Below are 19,384 nucleotides of genomic sequence, written 5' to 3' on the forward strand. Positions count from 1 at the left end.
GTCACGCATACTCTTAAGTTACTAAGTTAGACTAAACTGAAAAAAATTATATATTCAACAGAAAACAACATGCAATTTTACCATAAATTAAATTACTGTGAAAAATGTTTAATTTGACTAAAAAGTATGAATCATAATTTACTGTGAACATAAATTATATTTAATAAAGCAAGTTAAAAGTCCTGTTAAAAATACAGGAAATGTAAAATAGAAACTTGGAGACTTATATGTACTTATATGTATATCACGTCTCCAAGTTTCTTTTTTACATTTCCTGTATTTTTAACAGGACTTTTATAGATATAAAATAATGTGCATTTATTTTACGTGACATTTTATGTTGTTTAGTTAATGTTTATTGCATTATTTCATGTCTATATATTTATTCATTTAATAGTTATTGTTCGTGACTTTAAAATGCCTTTTTAACAACATCAATGACCCATTTAGACACTACACTCAAGCCGTTGGGTTAAATTTTTAAATTGTATTTTTAATCCAACGTTTGGGTTTGTCCATATTTGACCAAAAATTGGGTTAGAACAACCCAGCATTTTATTTTGAGTGAATGACACATTTCTACATTTAAATATTTAACTAAATTTCCAACTGCCATTGGTAATAAAATTAAATGATAGATGCCATCACTTATAGACTGTCAATCCACATGATGTCCGCAAAACAGCACCGCCTACTTCCGTTAGGAGTGGATGTGGTTCAAGACAAGAATTGTATAATATTCATTTACCCGGATGCTTTGCAAACGTCCACTTTGTCCTAAGCACTCGTATTTTACTCCGTGTTCAGAGGCTCAACTGGATCATAAACGTCTAATCCTTTTTGTTGTCGTGTGTTTTGTTCGGAACGAAAGTACTCTGACGAAAACTGAAGTGTTTTAGTCGATCCACGTTGAGTGTGGGCCCGATAGCACGCGTTGGCCACTGGGTGTCGCTCTGGAGCAACAAATGGCGCGGCGTCTCCCCCACCCCCTAAACACCCACTTCGACTGTGTGTATGTGTGCGTATGTGTATCGCCGAGAAAGTAAGTCTGTGTTTCCAGCTGACTGCTCGCTCTCTCTTAGTGTGTGTGTGCCTGTGTGTGTATGTGTGTTGTCATTATTATTATCCAGTCTGCTCCCAGCTCAGAATGGCCAGATTCACTCAGACTGAGACAAGAAGGGAGCAGCACCCACAGCCGCCCCATCCCGCTTACTCCAGCCTGCTTTTCACTGGACCCGGGGCAGCACCGACCCAACATCCACTCCTCCTAATCCCGCACCAGCACCAGTACGCTCAGATCCCATTCCCTAATCCCATGAACGGGTCAGAATCCATCTCCATTCATCAGGAGAACGGCACCATGAAAGACCAAGATGCCATAAAACTCTTTATCGGGCAAATACCGCGGAACCTTGAGGAAAAAGATCTGAAACCATTATTCGAACAGTTTGGGAAAATCCACGAATTGACAGTATTAAAGGACCGATACACCGGCATGCACAAAGGTAAACGCGTGATTCCCCTTAATAGAGTCTGTGATTTTTGGGTGGTTAACACTATAGCCTAATAATGTTTTATTTCTTAGTGACACATTCATAATTAGACGTGTGCATATTTTTTTATTTTTTTTTATTTAATATTGTCTTCTGCATTATTCATTACGAACCATGCATTATTGTAATATTTAATATAGCCTAAATCATACGTGCAATTTTGTGGCACTGTCTGTCATGTCAACATTAAACCCATAGCCTGCTGAAAGGTCCATTTACACGAGCCACTGTTTTACACGTGCATTGTTTTTTAGAGAGAACTTATCTTCTCAGTTTTGAACCTTTGCATTGTTGCTCGCATGCATGCTATTATGTATTGTCCCTCATATAGCATGTCTGGGGACCTTGCCTTTCTCTATGGCAGTTTGATTTTGAACGCTTTCATTTGAAACTGGGGCAAATAGGCTTAGAAAATTCATAATTAAAGAGTCTTTGCGTCTTCTTTCCTTTTCAATGGGGAAATACTCCCACCACCCCCAACGCTTCCTTGTGCAATCTGACATATGCAGTTCTCGCAGATGAACCGGCGTTTTTATTACGATTTTATGCATATTAATAAGAAGAATGTTGATTCACAATACATACGAACCTCATTTTTCAAAATATAACTGTTAAATGAACCAAACAGGTGCCAGAGTAATGAAACACGCGAAAATATTAATAGTAGCCTACAGAAAAACGCGCATACTACTTATCTGATCATATTTGCTCTTAGAACACGTTCAGTTGTGCGTCACGGAACGCGTTACACTGTGGCGTGACGTTCCACTGGACAACTGACACTGAATACGTCATATATCCCACTCAAACCAGAAGACAAAGACTAAAATTAAACCTCTATTTTGGAATAATCTCGTTCTTGTCGTTTATTCTCCTCAAGCGATATGTGTCGGAAACAGAATATTCACATTTGTCTTCGTTAGTGTCAGTTACTATTGGCTTCATATCAGTGGTGTGTTTATAATTATGCTAATAAGGCTCTATTTGCTCAAGCGTTCAGCCACGATATTTACCCCGTGAAAAGCCCTGCTTCATGTGGGGGTTTAACTGTGTTGAACATGTCAGAATAATGAGAATATACATTGACTTAATGTGCGAGTGTTGTTCGTTTTCATTTGGGTAAATTGAACTAAACCAACGGTTTAGGTTTAGAAAACGAGCTGAAATGTCAAATTTATTCTTAATTTTTTTAGGTATCTATAACAAATGATAAGCTCTAGGGTGGATTTGCATGACAAAATTGGATTTGAACTTTTAGAGGGAAGTTAATGAAGTAGCTTATTACAACAGTCGTCCGTTATGAAAGCGCGCCATTTCTGACAAGATATAGTTACTCACCCGTCTATCCTTCTTTGATCAATTTGCATCAATAGTGACATGTAAATTATTTTATTATTTGAAATAATAACTTATGTAGCACATAATACAACACAGAAACACGGAGCATCCAATCTGAGTTGACTGTTTCTCAATAAGGATAGTCCTCTTGGGCATTGATGGATGTCAAGCTAATGTGGATACACCTTATCTAGTGCATTACTGTGGGCTGAATAGTCCCATCAATTAGACGTCTAAAATATAGAGCTTTTCAGTTTGTAGTTTCAAACCCATGGATTGAATTTGCATTTTGGAGCCATTGGGTTCCCTCAGGAATTAACAATGGTTTTATAATGGTGATTTTCCATTTATAAGTAAAATTAGGTAGCCTATGTGGTTAATAACCTCAAATGCAAATTTTGCGAGTTTTGTGTCAAAAATGGTGGTCAATAAAACACAAGGATGTGAGTTTACAGGCTTGTTTAATTTATAAAATGAAAGCTATTATTCTTAAAACCTAGGTAATTCCTGAAGACTTATACAAATTGACGTTATCACTGTTGTTTTAATGAATATTATGGTTGGTTGCGTACATATTAGTTGAACTTGCTGTCTGTGGCAGAGTACAACATCATAGGCCCAATGTTTTTCATCCTAAACTACCTGATTGTGCTTGTGATGTAGCTGCCTTTGGGACAGGAACTGAAAATGAGTTCTAAAGGATCGCACAGAGAATTGGTTCTTCAGGATGGAATTTCTTTTCATCTTATGTATTATTCTATGAGGGGATGTGAAGATAAGAACAAGTCAGCAAATATTTACATACACTTTTTGTCCGCTTATAGAGATTGTGCAGTCTTGCGAGTCTTCTCAATATGGACTGCATTGGTGATGTAGACCCCAAGGTTGTTTAAATGTTTGGCTAAAATGTCGCTGAGGATGCTAATGTAATTTTTCATTCAAAACGTGATGGAGTGCAACAGATGATGCCAGTACTAGTTTGCATAAATACAATTCGCAAAATTGCATTGAAGATAAGCGATTTAGCTGTGAAAGCAAGACATTTGTGCATCTGTTTTTAACAGTTCTTCAGACTAAAGGGATCATATGTAGGTTTCAGAGGGAGGGAACATGTTTCGGCGCTAAGTCAGCTCGCTAATCCACACAGGAAAACACAGCATTAGTTTGCTAAGCGTGGTAATAAACCATGACCGTAATGACGGAGGAGGATTAGCAACTGTAGTTATTGTCTGAGGTTGCTGTCGCTCGGATCACTTGGTTTGTCCCTCTACAGTGGCTGCTTCTATGCAATTAAAGCATGTTGGAGTCATCTTAGCCTGCGGTGTTCAAAATGAACATTATTATGAGGTCTGTTCCATGGGCCTAACAATTGCTGTCTCTTGATTTGTATTAACAGGTGAGCTTTTCCCCTTCAGGCTTTTCACCTGTGATCAGTTGAGCTCAGCATTTTATTAAAGTTTTTAATATTTAGTATGGAGTTGAAAATGGGTTTTATACCCACAGATGTGCCTGCAAAGCTGGAGACACTTGCTATGCTGTATTTGTAATCTTACATGAGCGTGGTATATAGATCTCCAACTGCGTTTAGCATAAATAGACTATTGTTGCATTGCTTTGAAAGCCTCTTGCGCACATTTTGCACTCTGCAGGTGAAGATGTCCAAGGATAAGCTTGCGTTGGCTTACAATGCAAGAGGCATGGAGAACACTATACACAAACATATGCAAGGTTCTTTAGACTTAAACCTGATGCTGACTGAATGTCTGTGCTTAATGCCGCCACTTTCACATGTGCTAGTTTAGATTGTCAATACTTGCTTTCAAGGGACCTATTGTGCTAATGCATTTTTGAAATAATCTTATAAAGTATTTAACCGTTTTAATTTAAAGCCAGGCTATAGAACGGTTCAGTACATATAAATGTAAAGGTAACCTTGTTGAATAGTGATTTGAATAGTTTTATTTGTACTATTATAAAGGGTTTGATTAAAATTGTTTTTGTTGCCTTTCAGCAAATTACATCATAAATTCCCTATTAATCGAAGTTAAAACCTATTTTGTCTGTTTTACAAGGAACCAATGTTAGCTTGGTAGCATATGTAATTCATTTGGACGGGTATCCTTCTTAAAGGCGCAATATGTAAGATTTTTGCATTAAAATATCCAAAAACCACTAGAACAATGTTATATATTTTGTTCACTTGTGTACTTATGTTATCCCAAATTTATCCAACAATGTTTTAAATCCAGAGAAATATGCTATTTTAACCAGTGACCCGGCCTATGTTATTACGTCGCCTGTCAATGACATCATATCCTCCTTACCCTCAGCTGTCGGTAGAAAGGAATGAAAACTGCACTTGTCCAGTGATTTTCATGTTTTTTTTTTAAACAGGAGGTCATTGGCTCTGCTTTGAAAGTTAAATATGTCCTGTGGCTTCTTTATGACTTAAAACTAGTCTGACAGTCCATAGACCCAAACATCTGTAAATTCTGTAATATGCAACAAAGCCGATTAATGAAAAATTGCGACACTTCAGTAGCTCTACTGTCAGGAACCGTAGCTCTGAATGCCAGGATGAGATGTTTCCTCTTACCAGCGAGCTTTGCTTTGAGCTACTTGTCTTTTCATGTGACCTGGCCACTTATCTCCCCTTTACCTGCTTTTAGATGGACTTTCCTCCATGCGAAGAGGGTTATTTATCTTTTTTTAAGATGGAAAATGTTTTTTTAAGGCCATTACCATTCATCAGGAGATGGCACTTACAGTAGAGTATTCTAGACATCCTTCTGAGGAAAGAGGTTCAGTGACCTTACGTAACATGTCCGTTTTGTTGTCCGAACATAAAACACAAAAGCGAAATTATTGATGCGCTATTCTAAGATGCGGTGAATCTCTCCCTTGTGACCGTTTTTACGGCGGATAATAAGCTGGTCTTCAAACGTGTCATAATGTCGGCTGTGTTTGCTAATAGAAAGCCCACCGGACTCCCTCTCCCTTCCCAGATTGATCTGTAATTTGTAATCTCACTGCTGTAGGATCCAAGAAAATAAACGTATTAAGCATATTACGTTTTTTAAGTTATACTTAAGCGATGAAAATTATATAATTAATGTTACTGTTAGGTGAAATAATTTGTTTGTATGTGTATTCTTTTTCCATGTTAAACTATTTTCTTCTATCACAACTAAAAGTAAACCATTTGTTACTCAATTTCTGTGAAAAGTGTGGCGAATTCATTTCAAAACCTTTCTTTGTTTGTTTCTCGACCTGGATTGCTTTTCCTGTAGAATGATGTAACGTTTTTTTTTTGCATTTTCGCATATCCATTGTTTGTACCGTGTTGGTTCAACCATATAGATCTCTTAAAAAAAGTGCTTTCATTGTCTTGACAAACTGAAAGACGTAGAATGAAATATGTACATGCATAAAATGAAAGATTGTACAGTACTGCATGTTAGTTTGTGTATTTTGTATTTTAATTCCACATCGTACTAACAAGAAACTATACTTTCAGAAACTATAGCCACGTCCAGAGCTGTAGTTTTGACTACACAACTTTACGATGCTTTTTGCAAATGTTCGTTGGAATGGTCTCAGGAAACATTGAATCGTTGAACTGTGTTTCTAACGATGGAACTTGCGACCATACCAACAATGCTTTTGGGAAACACACCCCAGCCTGACATAATAACATTAGCTCAACCAATGGTAAACTTTGGGGGCGGGACTATCTCTTTGGGTAACTAATGGTAAATGGGGGAAGTGTTTAAATTTTTTTTTTTTGAAAACGATTATTAACCAGGTTAAAAAAAAAATCCAGCCTAAGCTGCTTTGCGAGTCTTGGGGGCTGTTTACACGACACCGTTTTCAACAAATTTTTACAAACTTTTTATGCATTTTGGCCGTTCAGTTGCACGACAACAGGGTTTTGGGTGCCTGAAAACGCAAACTTTTAAAAAACGGTCTCGGGGTAAACAACAAAAACGCGAATCTCTGAAGATGATGACGTCATGCACATGCGTATTACGTGTTCAGTCTATAATTTTTCATCGCCATCTAGTGGCCTGGCAGCAAAATACAGCGTTTTTAGTCGTTTTCGCGGATCCGTGTGAATGGGGATCGTTTTGACAATGGTGTTGTCTGTACGCGGAACACTTAAAGGAAACACTTCTCAGTTTTAAACGTACCCCTAGATTGTCTCTCAGACTATTCTTAGTGGTAATTTTAGAGAAATTTTGACAATTTTTTTTTAGCTGGTCAGACTGGAAACCCAGTTTTATATCAGCCAGGCGGGGGAAACCAGCCTACACCAGCTGGTTTAAGATGCTTGATTTATTCTGTTTAGTGACGCAAGTGGCGCATTAATTACTCACTTCATCTTTAAATTGCAAAATCTTCTCGATCCATTTCAAAATGGAGGTCAATTCTTTTGGGATAAAGCTTATTAGTTGCTCTTCTCTGTTTAGTCTTTTGCGCAATACATTTTTTACAAGGTCAGTTCAGAGGTGCTGTTTTTCATGGAGGGAAAAAAGAAAATGATGACAGAGAATGAAACGTATGATACACCGGCTTGTCTGTTCTTTCCGACATTTCCTGCAGTCGAACTGTTCTGGTTTTTCAAGCTTCCTGAACGAAAGATTTATTGTCGAGAGGAAAATAAATCAACACTCAGCACGGTTGACTAATGAACAGCGAAAGAAAGATTCTGTTGGCGTTGATGAGAACGGCTTGGAAATATGTAAATGCCTTGTTGGAATTTGAGCAGAAAAGCCTTTTTCCACTTCCTTTGATCTCAGGAAGGAGGGCATGGCCATTATGTCAGTCAGAGAGCTGTGACAAATGCCATGCACACACACATAGGCAGCTCGAGTGGACAGGGAAAAATGACAGTAAGGCAAAGGGCTAAGCACAATAGATGAACAGACTGAGAGAGATGGAGTGATTGTCAGAACCACTGAAAACAAATGGTGCCTTTAATCCGGAGGCACCGGCGGAGTGACGGGCCTTTCTGACAGGATGGGAGAGCCAGATCCACTCCGGCAGACAGGAGAGGGTGGAAACAAAAGGATTTAATATGAAAGGGGAGGTGTGGCGGGGCAGACAGGCGACGGCGTCATGATGTTGAGAGTACGACAGGATGAGACTGTGCATAAACATCAGGTTCGCATTAGTATTTATAGGTACTCGTACCCAAAAGTGAAGTTCTATCAGTGGGTCTGAACTGGTTTTGCTGGACATGAAATGACGACACAACACAGTACCAAAGTTGTTTATTGTAACGGTTGTTTTAGTATTGAGTAGGTCTAACAATATGTAAAGTTATTAACATTACATAAGCGGAAAAGTTTGGTTTCTACATTCACTGTAATTTTTTTTACATTTTTAAGTACAATCAACTTGGATGTTTAAGTCATTTCAACTTAAATTACATTAAGCTGACTTAAAAAAAGAATAGAATTTTGTATAACTTATAAAAAAAGTTGAAAATTGCTTAACTTATTTTGATGAGTTAAAGCAATGTAAAAACATACGTTGTCATAGCATTATTGATCATATTATTTTTTACAGTGTTGACTTGGTGTGGTTTTCAACCTGAAAAACCCATTATGTTTAACCCAGGTTCTTTTATTTTGTGTAATTTTGTTCATGTTTTTCTAGGGTGTTGCAAAACCCGTCCGATATCAGTTTGACTCCGTTTTCTTTTACCAATGGCAGATAATTTTTCGCAGAATACCGTTCGATTAGATGCATGTCAATTTGATGCTTTGACGTCAACAACAAAAAATACGGAAATCCACTCAAGTTGAAAAACGAAGAGGATTCGTAAAAATTTGTTCGAGTTTATGTTTAAGAAGATTGCTCGTATGCGTATGTTGATATTATACACGCATTAGTGTCTAACCAAACATAAATATTTTTTTAAACAATATGAGCGCCCCCTAGAGTCAATTATGGAAAATACTACTTAGGTGAATTTAATTATTGGGTATAACAAATAGGCCTATGTAAGCCCATTTATGTATTTAATTTTTTTTTTATTTTTATATATTATGAATTTACCATGGCATTGTTGAAGAATTTCACCAGAACCTTTCCCAGATTGCTTCATCACAATATCCGCTACGGAATATTCTTGTTGTTTTTATTTTAGTATTGAGAAGTGATGCTGTGACATGAGCATGGTTGAAAGGTGATATGGGAGAGGATGTTATCAGTGGGTTTGTGGGACCCGTCGGGGATGTGCGGAGAGGCCTGCTGCTCAGCAGGGCTATTAATAGAAATCTGTGGCATTTCCGAAAATAGGTTAAGCTGCCACTGCTGGCATCACTGCTCGTATGCCAGCCATCCTCTGAAGACAGAAAGAGAGGGAGAGGAGGAGAAACAGATGTAGCCTACTGAGGAAGTGTCTTTGTTCCGCCGTACCCTTCTTGCGCTCAGTGCAGCATCAGAGTTTTCTGGCTGAGGACTTCCCAGCATGCCGCAAGACACAGTGTCACCCCTCAATATTTCGAATTCACAACACAAACGCTGATCTAGACCTATTTGAGTCTTGCCATGACAAACAACTCTTGCATATGTATTAGGAAGCCACTTTATTCAGTATGCATATGCACTTTCCATTTCCACAATTTTCCACTATTTATACAGTTGCTGATTTTGTTTGCATCACATTTTTCAGAACTGCTATACATTTTCAGTGTGCAAGCAAGGCATCATTTCCCACAAAGACTTTTAACTTTAATTCACAAGCTGAATAATGCCAACTATGTGCATATAGGTTTTTATAGTACATGGAGGTTGAGCACATTTAAAGGTGGCAGGCTTAATTAGGGTTTACAGGTTACGCTAGCTCACCGCTTATATTACAATACTCATTACAAAGTAATTAGGCGAGGGCAGGGACAATATTGTTGTCTGGACAGTGACTAAGAGAGAGGTTCGGAGGAAATCAAGCCCATATGCGTTTTTTCACGGGAGGCGGTCAGCGCATTAAGGTGTTTTACATGATACGCGCTAACTGCGAGTGACACTGAAAGCGACACCGCTTGCCGAAAGATTTCACAAGAAACATTCACATGTTGTCAATGATTGCAAGTGCCACATTGCGCACACATTTGGATAAATTACCTTTTTTAGTTAATATGATCTTACCTTAATACTATATTAACATTATTAAAGACTTTAATAAATACGAATGAATACAAAAATAGACAATACAATTCAATAAATTGTGATGCATCATAATATTACGAAACCTTTTTTCCGGTGTTTTTTCCTCTTGCTCTCAACATGACAAAGGTTGTTTTTTGACAAAAAACACGTTGCTCACTCTTTCTCTGGTCCCATAGACCGTATTCAAAAACAGCGCCATGACAGGTATGAAAGCGTGGCTATGAGGGATAGACTTACCGTGTTTTCAATGGCATCTTCTGTAAAAAGCTGAATAAAGCTCCTTGACCACTTATACTTTTCCACAGCTCATGTTGTTTGGGATTTTTTGTCTACTGAAATTTCTCGGAAAGATATTTTTGCAGTGTTTCGTCAGCAGGACAATCCAAAAACATTAAACAACAAAGATGGTGCTGCTGTGAATAAGGTCTTAACCATTTAATCTGCAGAATCTCTTACACATCATAATGCAAATGTGATTCAAAACGCCATAGATTCAATCGCAATCCATTTATAATATCGCATAAAATGACCATGCAATTAGAAATTACTTTTGGTAACTAGAGTCAAATACAAAAAGAAGTGAAGGCAAAATTACAGTATGTTGTGATTATAACAAAATAAGACTGACAAGGCTTCTTATGCAATTTTGTAATTGAATCTTGAATGAAACCGAACCAAATGCAAAAGGGAATCTGTTTCATTGTGCTTGTTTAGACGCTTTGTCTAAACATATATAGTATTCATATGCTATATATATATATATATATATATATATACAATGATCTAAAGTATCTTTACAATATAGTGAGAAAAAGTCTATATATGTACACTACATGTGGAATACTGTATGTCGATATATGACTGAATCAGCACAGCTTTATTAAAAACATTTTCTGAGTAACTGCACAACAGTTTTAAGTTCAGTCCTTTGTTCTCAGAGCTAAACTTGAACGTGTCGGGAACGAGTAGGAGGTGTGAGTGACGGGAGTGTTTGCGAAGTTGCAAAGTGCTCAGGCGAGAACGTGGAGAATGGGGGCACGGAAGCAGATTTAGCACCAAGACCTTCGCACTTAACAGGCACCTCACAGTTCAGGGCTTGCACACATTTATGAAGGGGGGCAGGAAGAGTGGTGTGATGGCTCGGCTTTTACTATAAAAAAAACAGCAAATGGGGCCTGTCAGGAGCAGAGGGAGGGAGCGGCACCTTCAATTCAGCTTGCTTAATTACTGCTAAGCCTCTCTACCTCCCCATGAAGCTCTAGTCTACGCCATTCCTCAGACCTGCAGGCCTCATGGGCCTCTGTCTGTGTGATTGCTTATTAGCACGGGGGTTAGATGTCATTTTTATCCCGGAATAGAGAGGCACATTTTTGCTGCCAGTAGCTACTTTTGACTTTTTTGTTTGGGTGATTCAGGAGAAATGATTTAAAAAAAACATACCAAAGTATGAGACCATTAGTGACAATGCTTTTAATTTTAATTTATTTTAAGCATTACATTTTTCATTTTAATTCTAATGAATTAATATATTTCACATTTAAATTTTTTTTTTGTGTGCAAATTTTTATTAATTTAAATATCAGCATAACACATTAAGAAATGTAATTACAGTAAAAACAGTTGATTAATGAACTAGAAATAGTGCAGAATATTTTATCTTCATTTTCAAGGTTTAAATGGGGGGGAAAAATCCCCGATTTTCAAAGTTTTGTCAGGTTTTTGAACCACCCTCTATTAATATTCCCATTCAGTGAAGTGTTTTTATCAGGAACCTTTCAGCTACATATAGAAAAAGGATTATATGAGCTCAAAATTTAAAGTAAAATCCATTACCTACTAACTGTCAGCTTCCTTTGTTAATTTTAAAATCGTATTTGATCAAACAATAGAGATTTTTATCAAACAATGCGGTAGATCATTTCCACACTCTGTCCTTAGGGAGCTGCGTCAGCCATTTCCATGGCTGATACTTTTATGTCGAGTTTCAAATAATTTCATCATGCAGCCCAAAATTGCGCGCCTGGTATGCAACAGCAGGGCAGTAATTTGTACGTGTTTGGATTCCAATTGGTGCCTATGGGCTGCAATAACACTATGCATTAAAGTGAAGGGATTAGAATTAAAATGCTTCTCTTGCTATCTGTTTTACTGTCACTTTCTCTCTCTCTCTAATGGACACACACACTATTCCTTTGCTTATATTAGTGGGGCAACTAATTTACTCTGGATATTCTTTGTGAATGCCTTGGGAATATATACAATTTGGTTTTTGAGCATTTGCAAGATAAAGTTCGCCACAAATTGAAAAGAACCTTGGTTGGGAGAATTTGAGACATAATAAAGCTTTGATGTATTTGAAAGCAATGCAGGGTTAGTGGGACTGATGCAATAATAAATATAAAAGAACACAAGTGACTGACTTGTTTGTTTGTCCAAGTCTTTCTGTGAAGATAATGTTTTCATGAAGACATGAACATTACCTGTTCATGACCCTTAGTCACTTCAAGTACTCATATAGTGGGTTTTGATTAATTATTAGCATTTATTCATTATTATCTGCTGTCTTTTGAGTTAAATTGGCTTCTATTGACCTTAGTGACAATAGATGGCTCATTTAGTATGACGCAAATAAACAAGTCTGGCTGAACTCCAATCCATACAAACATTTTGTAGCGTTATGTTCTTGGTTGATGATCATACAGCTGACAAAACATTGAAAACTCTGAAACACATGATTTATGAAAAATACAGGTGGCCTACCAAGAAAATATGACATACCAAACTGCCCGCGTTCTCCACCACCATTTTTGTGTTTGCATCGAATTAAATGGAAGATATACTCTAAAATCTGTAGTCAAGGAACAAAAGTTCACTGAGTTTTACAATAAGCTACTATAAAACTCTTAAAGTGTTAATATTGTGGATTGTTTGTTTGAGCTTGACCAGTGGTGTGAGTTTGGGGTTGGACTATCTATTTGTTTGACCAATAGCAGATGGACAGTGGAAACATGTTTGGAATCTTGTTTGAAAACAATGAAAATTGTAGTAATTCTGTTTGGTGACGTTGGTTACGTTATAAACTTCACCTTTAAGGAATAAATACACAGTGTTTATTTCTGTGCAGTTGAACATGGGTTAAGAGAGAAAAGGTGACAGAAGGAAGAGACAGCGATATGACTGACTGCTTAGTAGTTACTTTCACATACAAAAGTGTGATCCCCGCATCGCAGTGAGTCGGTTATCGTGCAAATCTGAGAGTTGCTTTACTGTAAATACATCTACCAGTTAGCACTGTTAACGTCTCAAAAAACGAATGGGCTCAGGGATCTTTTTCCTGCAAAGTCTCCTTTTCTGCGATACTTTCGGCAGAAGGGTTATATAATCGGGTGTGTATATGTGCATGAATTCACATCTCTGTCTAGGAACCCGAGAGACTCAAGTTTCTCTTACTAGTTCTCCAGCACTGTTCGCCTCTCTGTCAGGGTGTCAAGGGTAGTCGGGGCTTATTCCAGCCAGCCGTGATCCTCGGACAGGGACTGCTGGCTGATCTATGGACTTGCTCAAACACACACACACAAGCACACATACGGATAAACGCACACGGGCACATCCAGTGTAAAGCGGACTGGACAGGCTCCCCCATGTTAGAAAATAGACTATCTGTATTTAGCCTGTCTGCAGGGACTCCTCACAGCACCTCTGGCCCTGTCATTGTAAGGGACGCGGAGGCTTTGTTCTGGCTCGTTTTCCTGTGCTGGCGATCAGTGATACTCGATGGGAACACAATGTTGTGGCTAGACTTGAATCTTGAATGAAATTAATCTTGAATGCTTTTTGCTTTGCTCGAATTAAACCAGTCTGTCTGATTCAAAGCAAACATCTTGGGCCTCTTACCTGAACTTATTTCCCCAGATGTATGTTCCTTCCCTGCTCAGTGTTGGTCAGTGAATAGCTTTCAGAAACCTTCACTTTCACTGTTCCTCTTTGGTGGAACCGACCAACCTTCTTCTGAATAGTAGAATACATTATGATCTTATAAAACAGTAGACATAAACCCCTCCTTCAAGCAGTTGAACTAAAGTCAAGACTGAAACTCATTGTCCTTATATTAGCTAATTGGATAGTTAATGCCATTTTGGGATTGTAGTAATGCCACCTTGTAATTGACACTACTTTCCAATAGCTGGGTTTCAGTCACGTGATTATGATGACGCGCGAAATTCAGATGGAGGGCAGGGGAGTGAAGAGCGCAATGGACGAGATGGAGGAAAGTCCGTACTGTACTACTTTACACGCTATTACAAGAGAAAGATATAAACAAAAAATCAAACATATGTTGGACGTGATCCTTACGTTATGAAGAGGAGCGATTTTCAACTGAATTGAAAGATTTTCCTGCCATCGAGGTGGTAGATATCAGCAACTACCTCGTCTTACAGACATACTTTGACTTTACAAAGTTCGTAAATGTTACACGTTACACAAACATAGCCACTTAAGTTGTATTAACTCACCATTGACGAAGTGATCACTGCACAAACGGGCATTTTCCCATTCGGCTCCTCCCGACCGCAGACTTAGGTTTGCAAGCCGTTTTTCCGGAGTTTTTCGGTCAATTTCTTGCATTTTCCCCCTTTATGAACAACAACTTTTGGTACACGATAAAAACTCCTCGTGGTTTGATCGATTTAAGTAACCATAAACGACGCAAAACATAGGCATTTTGAGTTTGTTATAGTGCTTTCTAATTACAGCAAATCACTTCCTGCCCTCCATTTGCATTTCGCGCCATGGCAACGCAGTGGCGTGACGTCATATGAAAACAAGCTATTACTATATTTTCCGGTCACGTTTTTATTTATAATCTGAAACATTGCTGCGGTTTATATTCCAAAGCAAATTATGGTTACACTTTATTTTAAGGTGTCATTGTTACAGTGTAATTATATATTGAAGTACCGAGTAATATTAATTAACTACATGTACTTACTATAGGGTTAGGGTAGGATTAGGATTTGGTTTAGGGTTAGTTGCATGTAATTATGCATAATTTACTGTTATTACTATGGTAAGTACATGTAACATATGTAACAAGGACACTGTAAAATAAAGTGTTACCCAAATTATAATGCTATTAATGTCAAGCACTCAACGCAGCTTGCGTAATTTTGGATTTGTGCCGAATGAGAGAAGTGAGCACGGTTTTTATTTGTATAGCTCATTTCCCACATGTCCGTAGTTTCAGTTTCACTTTAATTCATTTATGCTTAGCATTTATAATGAATCTTGTTTATAACGAATGCCACTATAATAACATTTGACTGATGCTACTTATCTGTGTATTTATTTCTCTCTCAACGATGCAATTTTGACCCGACTTATGAGTTGCGACTTGTTTTCTGGGAAATAAGGTAGTTGTGTAAAACTCGAGAGAAAACAAGAACCTGTGGAATGTGTGACTAACATTACTCTTGTAGTGAATGATACTTTTCTGCACTTAAACCTCTGCTCTAATTTGGTAAGGTTCCTGCTGGACAAGCCATCTTAAACAGCCTAAGCTTGTCTCATTTGGTCTTCCAGCCTGGTCTGTTGGCTGGTTTTAAAAGATTTTTGGACACTTTTTAGTTGGTCAGGCTGGGAGATTGTCTTAAGCCAGCCAAGAACAGCAAACCAGCAGCATTTGTATTGTTTTCTTCCTCACTCCATTGCTTCTACTTATAGTATACTCATTTGTAATTTAAAATCTGCTCTAAATGAATAAATGTAAATGTCATGCTGATGTTTTTGTCCTAATGAGACTGTTTGGTTACTTCAAATGACTTTGGCCACCCGCTGATACCAGGCAGTATAGAGTTCAAGACCACTGTCTATCCAAGTCATTGAAAGTCTCTTTTCCTTTTTGTCACACAGGCTGCGCGTTCCTCACCTACTGCGCCCGTGAGTCGGCCATCAAAGCCCAGAACGCTCTCCACGAACAGAAGACACTGCCGGGGGTAAGTCCGCTTCCAGCCTTTCGCCTCACCTCTTTAAGAGGACCACCATGCCAAAGCTAAAGCTGTATGTTTTAGACAGAGAGTTAAAGCCTTTGGAACAGAAATCAGTCGATAACCCAGCCTTTTAAGATCAAGCTTTGAGCCGTTTCATGGTACTTCTCCCCGGGGACATTTGCAAGCATTGATCCGATGCTTTCAGCACAGGGCTTGGGGATGCAGTGATAGCAAATGTCAATTAATTTGTTCTCTCAATTTTTCCAAACTGCTCCATTTACGCAAAAAGCCAGTGAGTCATTGTTGCCCAGTTGCACAAAAGTATTCCAGATGCACAAAAATAAACATAGCGGGGTGCATTGAGGGTGTTTCCATTGAGAGTTGTGTGCTTCTGAGTTTTGCTGGCAATTGCGACGACATTCAAAGCACAAAACTCCCAAGGAGGTCTGACAGTAGTCAGCACGGCCTTACACAACCATTGTGAATGGTTTGACAATGACACATTGTTGTCATGCTGCCAGTCCAGACAGACATCTCCTGGAGTAACCTGCAGGAAACTCAGATGAACCGAGAGCAACATATTTTGCGTCACAATTGCAATTATGGCAAATGATAGCGTGGGATAAACTGATAGAAATTTCTGAATTTCTTAGTATTTTAAATGTTTCCTCTTGCGCTCCAGTTGCCACGAACTCCACAAGCTTGTGCAAAACATGATGGTCCATGTTAGTCATACACTGATCTTATAGGATTGCCGAAATCACACTTTTAAATGACAAGTGGTGTCCAATGTTTGATTTAGTGCCACGTTGGATTCAGGGCAACTATGTCGAACACACACCCACATACGCTTTTACCCCTAATAGAACATTTGAGCCTGAAAGGAGAGAAAAACATATGAAGGAGGGGGCACTCAGAATGTGACACATGTCATCCAGACCTGTTGAGAATACATCTCACTGTGGGGTGAGAGAAACACGCGCGCACATGGACACAGACTTGCTGCATGTGTGACATCATTGCATCAGCTTCACTTACCAGTGTTGTCATCCCCTGAGACAACTGCGAATAAGGTAGTAGGTGTTTGTTGAAGAGTCTGAGAACTAGAGGCATGTTTTTATGTTTGCCTGCTAGGAATAGGACATGATGGTTGACTCATTTCTTTCTTTCTTTTTTCGTATGTATTTTTTTTGTTTAATATTTTAGTGGTGGTGCTTTAATTAGCATGCTGACAGTGTTGTGTGCGTTAGCTTTTACAGTTTGCACTATAAAATCCTCTTAGGAAAAGGTGCGTCTCCTAAATTTATCACATTAAAAACACTGCGTTCACAGCCATACAACTTTAAACAGACATCTTTGGCTGTTGCATCATGTCTCACACAAATTTTTTTTTTTGGGTGTGTCAAGTTTAAATAGTAAAAAAAAATGCGTCACAAATTGCGCTCTGAACACAAGAACACATCTTAAAAACCTCTTAGAAACGTGTCCAATCTGGGTCAGGTGAACCTGAAACCAGTCAAATTATTCAGGGCTTTTCCTTAAAGGGCATATTGCAGGTTAGAGGACCCAACAAGTAAATGTATAGAAAAACAATGTAGTAATTAGATTTTCTTTAAAATATACTTATAAATACGTTACATTGGCTTCTGGAGTCGTTTTTGTGAGAGAATTTTACTTCCGCATCTGAAAATGGGCGTGACGTAACGGGCGGGAGAGCGGTCGATTCAAACCATTCAAACAACAGGAAAACAATGGATCGCAATGACATTTCGGACTTACTCGTATGACAGACCACGGACGACAGCCTTACAATTATGAGCCTGCTATGCTGCCGAGAGAGCAGGGACAGGCCAGGATCAAATGTTAGACAGAACAACGGTCAGAGGAGACACACATTATTGCAAAAGTATTAGGCCTATTATAAAAAAACTTGTGTGGAGTGAGTGTGCGCAGCCGTAGTTTATTGCATCACTTAATGCGCATATTTTTGATTAGCCTAGCTGTCAGATACTGAGTAAACATTAAAAGAACAGGCCTATTCAATCTTCCCTGGATGTTTTTTTAAGAAGAAATTAAATAATAGCAATCAGGAGAATGGAAGCAGCAATAAAAAAATGAGGACTGTAGTGCTGTCGGCAAAACATTATACCACTGCAATAAAAACTGCACTGCAACAAAAAGGTAAGGCATATGTGTTTTTATATTTAATGCTGTTCACTGTGAGTTTTAATTAATAGTGTAATAGAGTTAACAGTGCATCGTTCATTCTGTTTGGTAAAATGTGAGGTGTATATCGATTATTACCATCGTATCAGTTACGTAATAGCAAAGCTATTATTGGTCATCTAGGAGTATTGGATTTTACCAATAACAGAATAAACTATCCCTCTGGGGTCCTTCATTTCAGGGTCACACTCAGGGTCTTCGGGACCAAATGGTCCGGAAGGGTTTGATTCATATTTATTAAAAGAAAATCATATATATTTTTTTTACTTGTTTTTTATAAAAAAATTTCTTTTATTTTTTGGTGTTTTGAGAAAATTTTATGATTTATAATTAATATTTATGCAATAATTATGACCCATTTTTTCCCATTGAATATAATATAATTTTTTTATAAATATGTATTTTTTTTTTTTTTTTTTTTTAAAGCTGTATTTCATTTTAGAGTCAAGCCTAGGCCTCATGAAAACAATTTTTGAAATGAGATGGATGCCATCTGCTGGACACACTGAGCATTTTTATCACGCAATAGCACATTTTTACCACTAGTGGATTTACAGCTCTCTGTAGAAAGGGTTCAGAATTCTTGTGAGTTTTCCACATCTTTGACAATTTTTTTCAGGTTGTTGATTTTAAAATATAATAACAGATTCTCAAAGACTATTTTTTGTCTTTTTTTTGTTTGTTTGTTTGGTTTAAATGGTAATTTGAACTGCCAGTTTTACTTTATAATACAGTCAAACCTGAACATTGCATTAGAAAGAGAACAAATGGAAAGCATTTTGTTACCCAATGTTTAATTCTAACTTAATTCTAACTTATTTGATTCATTGATTTGATTTCACATATTTTCACATTTCTCTGTTACAGTTTCACATTACCCTATGTCTGTTTGTGTGTGTGAGTTTGTCTATTTTACAACCTTGATGGCTTACAGACTCATGCTTTCATTGCTGTGCACTTTATGTCTTACATTGATGAATAATTGCTTTTATTTCAGACATTTCCCAAAATTAGCTTTCATTTGTGTGTGTGTGTGAGTGTGTGTGTGTGTATGTGTGTGTGTCTGTTTTGCACTCTTGATGTTTTAGAGATTCACCCCTTCAC

General features: G+C 37.8%; 1 protein-coding gene across 14 annotated transcripts in view; it reads left to right on the plus strand.

The window, feature by feature from the left end:
* Nucleotides 1-1,042: 1,042 nt before the first annotated feature.
* Nucleotides 1,043-19,384, plus strand: part of celf5a (cugbp, Elav-like family member 5a) — a 239,457-nt gene continuing 221,115 nt past the window's right edge. For 4 of the 14 annotated variants that reach the window (XM_056256412.1, XM_056256415.1, XM_056256417.1 and 1 more), the window contains exons 1-2: nucleotides 1,044-1,505; nucleotides 15,978-16,060. In XM_056256412.1, coding sequence (XP_056112387.1) covers nucleotides 1,148-1,505; nucleotides 15,978-16,060 — 441 coding nt within the window. In that variant the 5' untranslated portion in view covers nucleotides 1,044-1,147. Of the gene's footprint in view, nucleotides 1,506-15,977; nucleotides 16,061-19,384 lie in introns of all 14 variants that reach the window. The other 10 variants (XM_056256418.1, XM_056256414.1, XM_056256424.1 and 7 more) reach the window with 4 other exon arrangements.

This window comes from Rhinichthys klamathensis, unplaced genomic scaffold, assembly GCF_029890125.1.
Source record: "Rhinichthys klamathensis goyatoka isolate OS25496 unplaced genomic scaffold, OSU_Roscu_1.1 h1tg000127l_1, whole genome shotgun sequence".
Classification (NCBI taxonomy): domain Eukaryota; kingdom Metazoa; phylum Chordata; class Actinopteri; order Cypriniformes; family Leuciscidae; genus Rhinichthys; species Rhinichthys klamathensis.